The sequence below is a fragment of the Dasypus novemcinctus genome, chromosome 9 (genome assembly GCF_030445035.2).
Source record: "Dasypus novemcinctus isolate mDasNov1 chromosome 9, mDasNov1.1.hap2, whole genome shotgun sequence".
In the NCBI taxonomy this organism is placed as follows: Eukaryota; Metazoa; Chordata; class Mammalia; order Cingulata; family Dasypodidae; genus Dasypus; species Dasypus novemcinctus.
The window spans coordinates 14,673,241-14,686,285 of NC_080681.1; the positions used below are offsets into that span (position 1 = coordinate 14,673,241).

At 40.6% G+C, this 13,045-nt stretch overlaps 1 protein-coding gene across 5 annotated transcripts in view; it reads left to right on the forward strand.

Annotated features, from left to right (window-relative positions):
• Positions 1-13,045, forward strand: part of SORT1 (sortilin 1) — a 79,639-nt gene that overhangs the window by 34,663 nt on the left and 31,931 nt on the right. For all 5 annotated transcript variants that reach the window (XM_071217208.1, XM_058303078.2, XM_058303079.2 and 2 more), the window contains exons 3-4: positions 1,224-1,297; positions 12,318-12,420. In XM_071217208.1, the coding sequence (XP_071073309.1) occupies positions 1,224-1,297; positions 12,318-12,420 (177 nt within the window). The remainder of the gene's footprint in view (positions 1-1,223; positions 1,298-12,317; positions 12,421-13,045) is intronic.

The following is a 13,045-nucleotide window of genomic DNA, read 5'->3' on the forward strand; positions in this document are numbered from 1 at the left end:
GACACAAGAGAGGAGATAAAGATGGGACTAGGGGACTCAAAGCTTCTGGAACTGAGAGGCTTGACCCTAGTTTTCACATCTTGTTTATTGGAAACTGCTGAGTAGCTGTTTGCTATCAGAACTGCAACATCATCTACAATAATAGGGAACAACTGCAACATCTACAGTAAGGAACAGGTCATACAAAGTTCAAATACAATTTAAACTCTTTCCCACACTGTGTCTTTTCCCACAGTTAATATTGAAGGACTGTGGCTCTCATGGAGTCATTATTGTCTCACTCCAGTTGTTATCCCTTTCCCTTCCAGTGCTGCTGCCAGGACTGGAAGAATGGACTGAGGATGGGCCAGGCTCCTTCCTCACATGTAGCTGGTCTCCCAGTGGGAGGGGCACTGAGGAAGCACTGGGTCAGGACTTGGTGCCTGACTGTTATTATCCTGCCTAAACAGGGGCAGGAACCACATCCCATGCTTCCTTGTATTCCAGTAATGATAGTGTCATAGAATTTGGGCTCATGCTGGCAGTATCAGGAGCCCAAAGAAATAATTTTGGTGTTGAAGAACAAGCTGTAAATTTCTATTTTAATTTTTTTTAACTTCTGGTAGAATTTCTTTAAAGCATGTCTCAGTTTCTTCTAAAATTTAGGGTATTATCCAATTTCCATGATTTATCCATTTAAGCTAGTTGGTATCTCCAAGATTTCCTGTTATGTAAGCTATTTGAGACTCTCAGGCCTCTTGTGCTAATCTATCCAAAATTTTTTCTTTGTGCTTATTTTTCCCGAGGAAAAGAATTATTTAAAAAGTGAGTTTCATGGAGAACTAACCGGGGGGGGAAGAAGAAAAGGACAGACATATGTAGGTGACACAGTTTTAAGTCCAATAGAACCTCCATTTCAGCACTCACACCATTCTAGTTTCCATAAACACAAAAGTTCACAGTAACACAGATACAAGAGTCAAATTCTTCCTTTATCATAATGTGTAGCTTTGCCTCACTGCTTCAAGTGTAGGCAATGGGGACCATCATAGTAAAATGAGTTGAGGACATCTTGAATCACTGTAAGCCTTATTAACCTGGTCCTTCTTGATTTCTGGGTATATTACAACATAGACTACTACAAGGCAGGGCTATCAGCAGTCTTTCAGATGATAATTTAGTCCTGTCACACACTTAGCTGTAATTAGACTTTCTGTTGAACGCACGCATTTGTCTCTCTCCAGGTCATTCTCGTCTTGACTACCTTCCATGTACCACTGGTAATTATGACTTTTGGACAGTCCAAGCTGTATCGAAGGTGAGCTGTGTAATGTGGTAGGGGCATTTGGCCAAGTAGCACATCATGAATGTAGGTGCTCCCTTTATTCTAGACGTGATATAGTCTAACAGTTGATTTAAAAGATCTAGCTATCCTAATTTTTTAAAAAAATACCTACTCAGCAACCTGAAGTATGAAAAGATAGCCTTCCAAGGGGTTTAGGAATCTTAGTTCCAAGGAGATTAGAAAGAACTGAATGAGGGGCAGAACAATAAAAGAAGATGAAGGAAGATTCTATAGGAATATGTGTTTGGTAATTTTTTGTGGTAATTTAAATAGATATTTATTTGCAGGAAGATAGTATAGAATTTAACCAACTTTATATTTATTATGAGTGCATAATGCTTTTTTATATCCCTGAAATGAAAACCCTCACTGTGCCTTCCAAGTGAATATTATTTATCTAACCTTTGAGGACCAACAGATTATTTCTAGATCAAGTGAAGGTTCTCATGTCAGACCTACCGAAGTGCCTTAGCGTTCATACTGGTAATGACAGTAGTAGTACATGTTCTGGAATCCTAACCTATACTGAAATATTCATGAAGCTTTACAGTTGTCTTCTCAAAGGTACAGTTTGGTTAGCTTAGTAGGTTCCTTTCCTTAACTGTAAGATTCAAGACCAGCTAACTCCCAGACATTGATGATTATCTTCTCAACCATTTATTTCTATCCCCTTTTCCCCCAAGAGACCTAAAAAAAATTATTGATAGCCTAGCAGATGCCATAGAAATTACCCCAGGGGCAGTAGGTCTCCCAGGAATCATGGTAATTTCTTAGGGTTCTTTATTTGATTGCTGGTCTTGACACATTTGGGAATGAACCCATGTTGAAGCTCTGAGTTGGATCAGCCCAACATCCCCTCCCCAAAAGGTATGATCCTTGACTCCTTTTCCTGAGCCTCCAGCCAGCACTCTCTGCCCTTTCAAAACAGTGATGGTGGCTTAAAAAAAAATAGGCTTAATAGACGGTTTTGTTTATTCAATTAGAAGAGTAGTTGAATAATTTCACATAGACAAGAAATTAGGCTATCTTGGGAGGAAAAAACACATGGAAAAAATTTAGCATCAGTAACCCTTTTCATGTTTAAAAATCCTTGCCTAAGAATCATGAAATCTTTATAATACTTTTTCTTATCAATTTATTTTTCAGAAATTATATAAGTAATACAACCGCATTATAAAATATCTGGAAAATTAAAGGAGAGAAAAAATTCACCCTAAAGCTGAAAGTAATCTTAACTTATTTATAGTTTATTATCATGATTTTCTCCTTTAATGTTATAGCATGTGACTGTGTAGTCTTGGGAAACAACATGGAGCAGTATAAAGTTACCAGGTTTTGTTGGCAAACAGGCCTGGACTTGGGTCTCAGTCCTGTCACCTGTAAGCAGAATGACCTTGAGCGAGTTGTTTAACCTCCCTGGGTCATTTTGTTGGCTGTGAAAAAGGAATGTTAATAGTGCCCATCTCAAAGCTGTTGCACGGTGTGCTTTGCAGCTTGGTGCTGTTAGCTGCTGCCATGCTAACGGCCAGGGATGGCACGTAGCCAGCATGTACTGGCACTGCGGTACCAGTTGTTAAAATGAATTGAAAGACTTCCATGCAGGTTGCTAAAAGGCATTTGCTGCCAGAATGGGATACATATTGCAGGTTAAGTGAACAGGATTGGCTGATGGATAGGATAAGGGCATGGTGAGGAAAAAAGGAAAGCCTGATTTCTAGTTTAAGGAACTGCATGAATGATGATACCTTTTACTGAGTTGGGAAGGATGGATGAGAAGCACCTTTGAGGAGAAGAATCAATTTGCATATGTCCAATTTAAGAAGCCTGTTAGATATATGGATAGAAATGTCAGGTAGACAGTGTTAGATTAAAAAAAAAAAAGGGAAACGGACTTTGGCCCAGTGGTTAGGGCGTCCGTCTACCATATGGGAGGTCCTCGGTTCAAACACCGGGCCTCCTTGACCCGTGTGGAGCTGGCCATGCGCAGTGCTGATGCGCGCAAGGAGTGCCGTGCCACGCAAGGCTGTCCCCCGTGTGGGGGAGCCCCACGCGCAAGGAGTGCGCCCGTGAGGAAAGCCGCCCAGCTTGAAAAGAAAGAGCAGCCTGCCCAGGAATGGCGCCGCCCACACTTCCCGTGCCGCTGACGACAACAGAAGCGGACAAAGAAACAAGACGCAGCAAATAGACACCAAGAACAGACAACCAGGGGAGGGGGGGAGATTAAATAAATAAATAAATCTTAAAAAAAAAAAAGCAATTTCCTGCCCCCAAATGATTCCATAGCCTCTACAGATACCCACCTCCAACCCCCACCAACATGCAAGTGTCATCTGGCATTACAACCTACATCCGGTCTAACTGGCCTGTACCAGGATATTTTTTTCTATCCCCTCTGCCAGTAATCCAGGATATTTTTTTCTATCCCCTCTGCCAGTAATCCATCATTTTTGTTAGACTGACAGAATTTACCTAATCATAGTTCTATTGACAATTAAATTGTAGCTAACTTTCTCACTATTACTAAGGCTGCTGAGATAAATATCATACATATTTATGTCTTAGTTGATGCTAACTTCCAGTTGATTTTTTAGTGGCAATTGAAAGCTACCTCTCTGATTGATCCTTGTGTGGTTTTTTTGTGTGTTGTTTTTTAAAGATTTATTTATTTTTATTTATTTCTCTCCGTTTCCCCACCACCCCCTGTTGTCTGTTCTGTGTACCCATTCGCTATGTGTTCTTCTGTGTCTGCTTGCATTCTTGTCAGCAGGACTGCTCTCCGTGTGTGCAGCACCACTCCTAGGCAGGCTGTGCTTTTTTTTGCACGGGGCAGCTCTCCTTGCAGGTGCACTCCTTGCGCGTGGGGATTCCCTACATGGGAGATGCCCCTGTGTGGTACAGCATTCCTTGCACACATCAGCACTGTGCTTGGAGCAGTTCACCACATGGGTAAGGAGGTCCTGGGTTTGAACCCTGGACCTCCTACATGGTAGATGGATGCTCTATCAGTCGAGCCAAATCCTCTTCCTAATCCTTCTGTGTTTTGAAGGCTATTTACTAAACTCCTCCTTCTCAGGTTGAATTATCTTCATATACTTAATACCTTAGCCACTTTTTACTTGTCTTCTGAACTCACTTTTTATAATCTACATTGCTCTTTAATGATGTAGCTAGAACTGGACCTAATGGTTCCTGAGTAAGACCCATAGGTTTGAAATATATTTTCATGATTCTTTTCATCCTTTTTTCCCACTATTGTGCTTACTTTAAGACAACCAAAAACAAAACCTGTTATCACTGTTATAAAAGCCTACCATCTGTCCCAGCCCTTTTTCATCCCATGTTTGTCTAGTTTTGTGAGAAACTTCTCCTTCCTAATATACACTTTACTGGAAAGCAATCCTATTTGTTTTTGATATAGCCTAATGTTTCCAAGGTCCTTTTCCTTCATGTTGCACAGCAGTTTTTTTGTTTGTTTTATTTTTCACCAAGATCATTTTAAAAATTATTTCTTCCTTACTGTCAGGTGAAAACATCCTCTGTGCCCTCTCCCAGAGTTTAGGTGGAACTCTCTGCCCTGTTTCCTTTTCACCTATGTGGCCTGGCCTCAGGTGACTCATATTGCTGAACATGCCAGCCATGAGTCACCTCTTGCTTCAGAAATGGGGAAGGGAATGAGCAGTTTGATAAAAATGGACCCTGAATATGCCGAGGTTACCCTATTTAGAAATAAAAGCCCTTTGCACCCACACTGAAGGCTCTTGCTTTTCAAAGCTTTAATGGTTATAGTATTTTATTGGATTATGCACTAACTGTAATGGTCAAAGGTTCATTTGGGATTCAAATGAAAGCCAGCTTCATGTGACACCTGCTCTGCGGAGTACAAGAAAGCTCATGAAGAGAGAGACATTGTCTCTTGCTTTTACAGAGTTAGAGGAAGTATACATACGTCCTTCTTTAAGTTGTGAAAAAGAGTAGTTAAGGGAAGCAGATGTGGCTCAACTGATAGAGCATCCGCCTACTATATGGGAGGGTCCAGGGTTTGCTACCCAGGGCCTCCTGACTCGTGTGGTGAGTTGGCCCATATGCAGAGCTGCCATGTGCAAGGCATGCTGTGCCATGCAGGGGTGCCCCCATGTGGGGATGCCCCATGCACAAGGAGTGCACCCCACAAGGAGAGCTGCCCTGCGTGAAAAAAACACAGCCCGCACAGGAGCGGCACCGCACACACGGAGAGCTGATGCAGCAAGATGACACAACAAAAAGAGATACAGGGAAGTGGACTTGGCCCAATGGATAGGGCATCCGCCTACCACATGGGAGGTCTGCGGTTCAAACCCCGGGCCTCCTTGACCTGTGTGGAGCTGGCCCATGCACAGTGCTGATGCGCACAAGGAGTGCTGTGCAATGCAGGGGTGTCCCCTGCATAGGAGAGCCCCACATGGAAGGAGTGCAACCCATAAGGAGAGCCGCCCAGCACGAAAGAAAGTGCAGCCTGCCCAAGAATGGCACCACACACACGGAGAGATGACACAACAAGACGACGCAACCAAAAGAAACAAAGATTCATGGTGCCGCTGATAAGGATAGAAGTGGTCACAGAAGAACACACAGCAAATGGACACAGCAGACAACTGGGACGGGGGATAAATTTAAAAAATAAAATCTAAAAAAAAAAAAATGCTAAAAAAAAAAAGAGATACAGTTTCCTGGTGCCGCGGAGGGTGCAAGCAGACACAGAATACACAGTGAATGGACACAGAGAGCAGACAACGGGGGAGGAAGGGGAGAGAAATAATAAAAAATTTTTTAAAAGTAGTTGAAGGATTTTGGAGATAAGTTTCTAGGGCATTAATGATTAGGTAAGTAAAGTTTCAAGGATATTACTTGTTTAAAAAAAAGGATAACTCACAAGTGTAGCAGTAGTAAAGTACAGCTAGAGAAATAAATAAAATTTTTAAAAAGCGTAGTTGAAGGATTTTGGAGATAGTAAATTAAGTTTCTAGGGCATTAATGATTAGGTAAGTAAATTTTCAAGGATATTGTTTAAAAAAAAAAGGTTAACTCATATGTATAGCAGTAGTGAAGTGCAGCTAGTACAGTAAGCCAGCTTCTTTGAGGTATCTTGCATGACATTTTTTTTGTTTTCTTTTTTAAAATCAGCTTTATTAATATACAATGCACATACCATACAATTTCCCCAATTCAAGTACACAGTTTCAGTGGTTTTTAGTATATTCACAGATGTGTGCAACCATCACCACAATTTTTGCACATTTTCATCACCTCAAAAAGAAACCCCACACCCTTTAGCTGTCACTCCCTTATCCCTCCATCCCCTCACCTGGCAAACCTAAGCAACCACTAATCCATTTTCTGTCTGTAGAGATTTCCTTGTTCTGAGCATTTCATATGAATGGAAACATATACTATGTGTTCTTTTGCAACTGGCTTCTTTCGTTAGCATAATGCTTTTTAAGTTTCATCCATGCAGTAGCATGGATCTGTACTTCATTCTTTTTTACAGCTAAATAATATTCCTTTCTATGGATATACCCATTTTGTTAATATAATTGTCTGATGGTGAACATTTGGGTTGTTTCTACCTTTTGGCTTTTATGAATAATGCTGCAGTAAACATTCATGTGCAAGTTTTTGTGTGGCCATAGGTTATTTCTTTTGGATATAATCCTAGGAGTGGAATTTCTAGGTTGTATGATGACTGATCATTTGAGGAACTCCCAGACTGTTTTCCAAAGTGGCTGCACCGTTTTAAAACATGTGACAGCCTTTTTAGCGGTATGCTTGGTTAAGTTTTTAGTGTATTTTCCTGTCTTTTTTTAAAAGAAAAAGTTCGGGGAAACGGACTTGGCCCAGTGGTTAGGGCGTCCGTCTACCACATGGGAGGTCCGCGGTTCAAACCCGGGGCCTCCTTGACCCGTGTGGAGCTGGCCCATGCGCAGTGCTGATGCGCGCAAGGAGTGCCCTGCCATGCAGGGGTGTCCCCCGCGTAGGGGAGCCCCACGCGCAAGGAGTGCGCCCCTTAAGGAGAGCCACCCAGCAGCGCGAAAGAAAGTGCAGCCTGCCCAGGAATGGCACCGCCCACACTTCCCGTACAACAGAAGCAGACAAAGAAACAAGACGCAGCAAATAGACACAGAGAACAGACAACCGGGGGAGGGGAGGGAATTAAATAAATAAATAAATCTTAAAAAAAAAAAAGTTCATTGAAATATGAGATTTTTACCTTTAATGCAACTTCATTTTTATAAAGTTATGGCACATAAAAATAATGAAATTGGGTGGTTTTCATTACTTGGAAATTTCTCCCCATTAAAATGCCTATTTTGAAGTTTTCTAGTTAAGCATAGCAAAATAAGGATCCCAGATTACATACTTAGGTTCCTTTTTGATAAAAAACTCTACAATTTATAATACCTTACTCTCTTCTTCCGACTTGTCTTTTCAAAATCTCTACAGAAAACATGCAGCCTTTCCAATGGGAATAAAACATGAACTATTAAACACTTGTGATAGCATCAAACTATTAGGGGGAAAAGAGGCTAAAGTATTTTAAGTTAAGTTTAATGTGAATTCATATACTGCCACTTTTACCTGGCAACTGTTTCAGGACTGTGATTCCTTTGGCACATTTTTAAATATAATAAACTTTATTTTTAAAGAGGTTTCATATTATAGAAAAGTTATATTGAAAGTGTAAAGGATTCCCATATGCCCTAACCCCTCCCTCTCTCACATCTTCCTCTACTAATAACATCTTACAATTGTGTGGCACATTTGTTACAATTGATGAATAAATATTGAAGTATTGCTACTAACTAAGGTCTATAGTTTACATTGTAGTTTACACTTAATTCCAGTGCCCTATATGTTCCACCTATTCTTCCCTCACCCTCCCCTCAGAACCTCTGATGACTACTATCTTTGTTTCAATGTTACATGTTCTTCCATTACAATATTAGTAAGGTTACTTTGTCCATGATTGCATTCCTCCCTTATGTTTGTTAATTCCTCAATCATGAAGATTTTGGAATGGTGGTAGCCTCTCTGCCTCAGATTGAGAGGGAATTTAGATCTTATGGGGCAGATGGAAGGAGCTATCCTTTGCTTGCAGTTATAGATACTCTCTTTTTTGGGATGAGGGTTGTCCATTGTCATTTTGTTAGTTGTCCTGAGCAAGTCCAATGAAATGGAGAGTCGTTGTTGGCCGCAACTCTTCTAAGATTCACGGCTCAGCTGGCCTATAAACAGACTAAAGATTTAAGTCTCTGGGATATATATTTAAAGGGTATAGTGCTAATTATAGGCTCAAATAAAAGGAGCAGAAGAATATCATGTGTAAGGAAATCATAAATGAGTCTAACTCTGTTATCTTGAGGAAATAGGTTGTCCTGTATTCAAGGGATGGCCCACTGACAGGTGCTGCTGATTTCAAGGGTGTGCCTGTAGTGTCCACCTGGCTCTAGAGCCCTCAAGAGCCTTTTGCACATTTTAATAAGCAACATTCTCCCTATTGATCTTTTAACTGGAAATCTCAATGTAAGCTTCCCTAATTAATGGAAACTACAAAATTATAATTAATTTTAATAGTTGCCATCACCCTTATTGATTTTATCTACAATTTATAGTGACTTCATCATGACAAAAATGAATAGAGGAATAGGGAAATGATTAGGCCTGAAAGTCTCCAAATAAGGATATCTGTGCTTGTTTGATTGTTGAGAAAAGTAAAATGTAAGATATTCTGAGATATTTTAGGACTCTTTTACTGTTACTTCTCATTAAATGCCTACAGGTCACATGCCTGATGCCATGAGTTCTTATATGGTATAAATGAAAAGTGCTCCAAAAAAAGGATGTGATTTTAGACTATTGACATTTGGGTTGGGAGTGAATAGTAAGTCTTCTGGAAGAGTTTCTTTTGGGATGCTTCATTTTATAGGAATTTAAATTCCGTCTCTTACCAGAAGTCTATATGATGATTACTGTTTCTTTTTTTCTTTGATTTGAATAATGCCTAGATTTTCCTTGTTCTTTGGGAATCCTAGGCTCTATTCCAAAAGTATTTGTATTCATTATGGAATTCTATCACTATGTTCTTGAGTTATATGCATATTATTATGCATGTTTACACCAGAGATACATGCACAGGTGATCATTTATTTTTGGTAGCCAGTAGGGCAGGTATTAAGGTTGACGCATAGAATTGTTATTACAAAGACCTGTTTCCAAAGTAGATGATTTCACAGGATTTATTGTTAACTTATCAGTTGACTGTTGTCCGTAACTCTATTGTCATATGGAATTTGAAAGTAGATTTATTTTCAAAGCGTTTCATTGATTTCTTCTTCTTGATGTATGTTTCTGATGCTGGTAGGAAGTAAAGCTACATTTAAAGAAAGTGTTATGTTAAAATATACCCCTTTGTCCAGAGTGGCCTTGGCAGAACACTAAATCTCTACAGGTTGATACTAGTCCGTTTTGCTCCACTTGTTTAACTGACTGTAGTACTCTAGCAGATGAGTTTTTCTTTTGCAAGTATTGCTTTCTTTTCCTAAAGGGCAGAGATGTTTTTGTTGGTCCAAGTTCTTAAAAAGCAAGTAGGCACACCAGCAGGTTTGTGGAGATTCCCTGGGGATTGCCATGAAGAAGAGATTGTAAACCAGTGGTAATCAAGCTGCTGCAGTCCCTTTGGAAAGCTGTGTGGGCTGTTGAGGGTATGTAGTAGAGCTCTAAATTGTTTATGTACATCTCTTGATCTGCTATCAGGAAGATAATTGCTGATTTTAGACTCAATGCAAGAAGGGATAATGGAGGATTCTGTTGGATGATGCCTAATCCCCATTTTATTTAACTAGGAATTTTCTGTGTTTGTATGCATATTAAAGGAGGGGAAGAGTCTTTGGACAACTTAAAGAATGTAGTTGGCTTTAGCATACCTATACTACATGAATAAATATTTCCCTCCTGTCTCCGGTTTCTTCTTTGCTCTTCTCTACTGCCAGGTCACAAGCCCTGACAAGACAGAGGAAGTCCCCAGGTTGTAATGGAAAACTCCTCACAAATAAATTTTTTTTTAAAGATTATTTATTTATTTCTCCCCCACCCTCCAATGTCTGTTCTTTGTGTCCATTCGCTGTGTGTTCTTCTGTATCTGCTTGCATTCTTATTAGGTGGCTCCGAGAACCAATCCTGGGGCCTTCTGGAGTGGGAGAGAGGCGATCATTCTCTTGTGCCACCTCAGCTCCCTGGTCTGCTGCGTCTCTTATTGTCTCTCCTCTGTGTGTCTTTCTGTTGCGTCATCTTGCTGTGCCAGCTCTCCGCATGGGCCAGCGCTCCTGCACAGGGCAGCGCTCCACGTGGGCCAGCTTGCCTTTACCAGGAGGCCCTGGGTCTTGAATCCTGGACCTCCTATATGGTAGACAGGAACCCAGTTTGCTTGAGCCATATCCATTACCCACAAATAATTTTAGGTTGTCTCTCCTTTTGGGCTGAGAGTTAAGAGAATTGGGTTGTAGTTTTAAATTTGCCCCTAACTAACTGGTTGATTTTAGATAAATTGCCCCCCCCCTTGTACCTCCCTATCTGTGAAATGATGACATTGGACAAGATGCTCTCCTCAGTCCCTTGTAGCTCTTGTGTTCTTTAGTTCTGTGATCTTGTTTGTCAAGGCTGTTCTCAAAATTTGTACCACCCTTTTAACTCATATTTTTTTAATGAAAACCATTGCACATTGCATTTATCAGCGGGCAGCTAACCTGCGTGCGCAGTGGTTTTCACTAATAGATACTTAAATGTAACAAATATTAAGATTTAGTATTCTATATCATGTTTTAAGAGAGCTGTACATAGCATTAAACTGGTCAGAGTTAGCTAGTACTGATTTTTTTTTTTTTTGCTTTTACTCCTCACAATCTAAACATGGATTCAAATACCTTTCAGAATTATTATTAGAATATACTTTTAAGAAAAACTTTGAGATTTTTTGCCCGTTTTTTTTTTTTTTTTTCTTAGCTGTATTCCTTGTGCTGCATGCATTAGAGACTTGTTATTCCTAGGGATGGTGACCTCCAGAGGGAAAAACTTCCAGACCTCGGCTAGTTAACTTACAGCTTTATCATGAGTACTGTGGGCTAATAGATTGTTAAGAGGCCTTTGGCTGCATTTCACAGAGATCCCAACTCAAGCTAAAATAATAAGGGAATTATTGGCTTATATAATTAAATTCAGAGGAAGAACAGGCTTCAGGGTCAGTTCAGTCCATTGTTGAGGCCTCGCTCCTCTGGAATTCTGGAATTACCTCAGCTGTGCTTTTCTCTGTATGTTGGCTTCCTCCTCAAGCTGTGCTTTCATTGTGACAAAATGACGAAAGCAATTTTTTGCTCTGCCTTCATATATTACATAAATGTCAGGGTTTCTCAGCCTCAGCACTATTGACATTTTAGGCCAGGTAATTCTTTGCTGTAGGGAGCCACCTTGTGCACTGCATGACGTTTAGGAGCATCCCTGGTCAGTAAGCACTAGATGCTGGTAGCGTTTCACCTTTGAGCTGTGATTTTCAGAAATTACAGGTGTTACCCGGTGTGTATATGTGCATAAATCACTGTGGTGAGAACCACTTTTATATGACAGACCATTTCATCAGGTTGCCCTCTTAAGAGTGAGGAAGTGCGTTTCCTAAAATCCACCACATTGCCCCCTATTGTCTCATTGGCGCAACCTGGATCACTTCCCCATTCGTAAAGCCATCACTGGTGATGCGGACGGGATTTTGCTCGGACTAAGCATGCCCATCACTGGAGCCAGGGGTGGAATTAGCTCTTTTAAGGCATGTGACTGTGCCCCTCATTAAGGGGGGGTGAGTGCCTAGATATAGTCAGTGGAATGGGGTGGGGCAGTGGATGAAAGCTGAGCAGGAAACCAGCAATGTACACTGCCCCTGTATTCTAAATTTGCCTTTTTTTCTTCTCCTCAGTGAGGACTATGGAAAGAACTTTAAGGATATTACAAATCTCATCAATAACACCTTCATTCGGACTGAATTTGGCATGGCCATAGGTCCTGAGAACTCTGGAAAGGTGAGACTCATTCATGCATATATAAAGCTTGTGCTAGAAATCATGTATAGAGTATCAGATGTTAATATTGGAATTATCCACTAATGAGTAATTTATTTAGTTTAGCTATATTTTAAAATTAAACATACTTTAATACTGATCAAAAGGAATGAAATTAGTACACAGATTCTTTTTTTTTTGAACCCTGTTCAAGATGCACCAGAACCATTTATAATTATGTAGCGGTTGTTTAGCATCACAATGTAGACTCCCTAAGACAACATTTTTAATCTTCTGGAAAGTTGGCCAGCTCGAATGTCTATCCTTTTGGCTTCTCTTGCTCTGGTCACTTTGGTGGGTACCTGGTCACCCAAACAAGTGTAAAGTATAGATTATTCACAGGAATGGAGAAATATCAGAAGAGGAAATATCTGAGACTGTGAAGTTTTGCATGGAGGAAAATAAAGGATTTGTAGAACCAGTATCCAATTAGAAAGAGAAGAATAACATCAAAACACTTGAGGGATGGCGGCGGACTTGGCCCAGTGGTTGGGGCATCCGTCTACCACATGGGAAGTCCGCAGTTCAAACCCCGGGCCTCCTTGACCCGTGTGGAGCTGGCCCATGCACAAGGATTGGGCCCCGT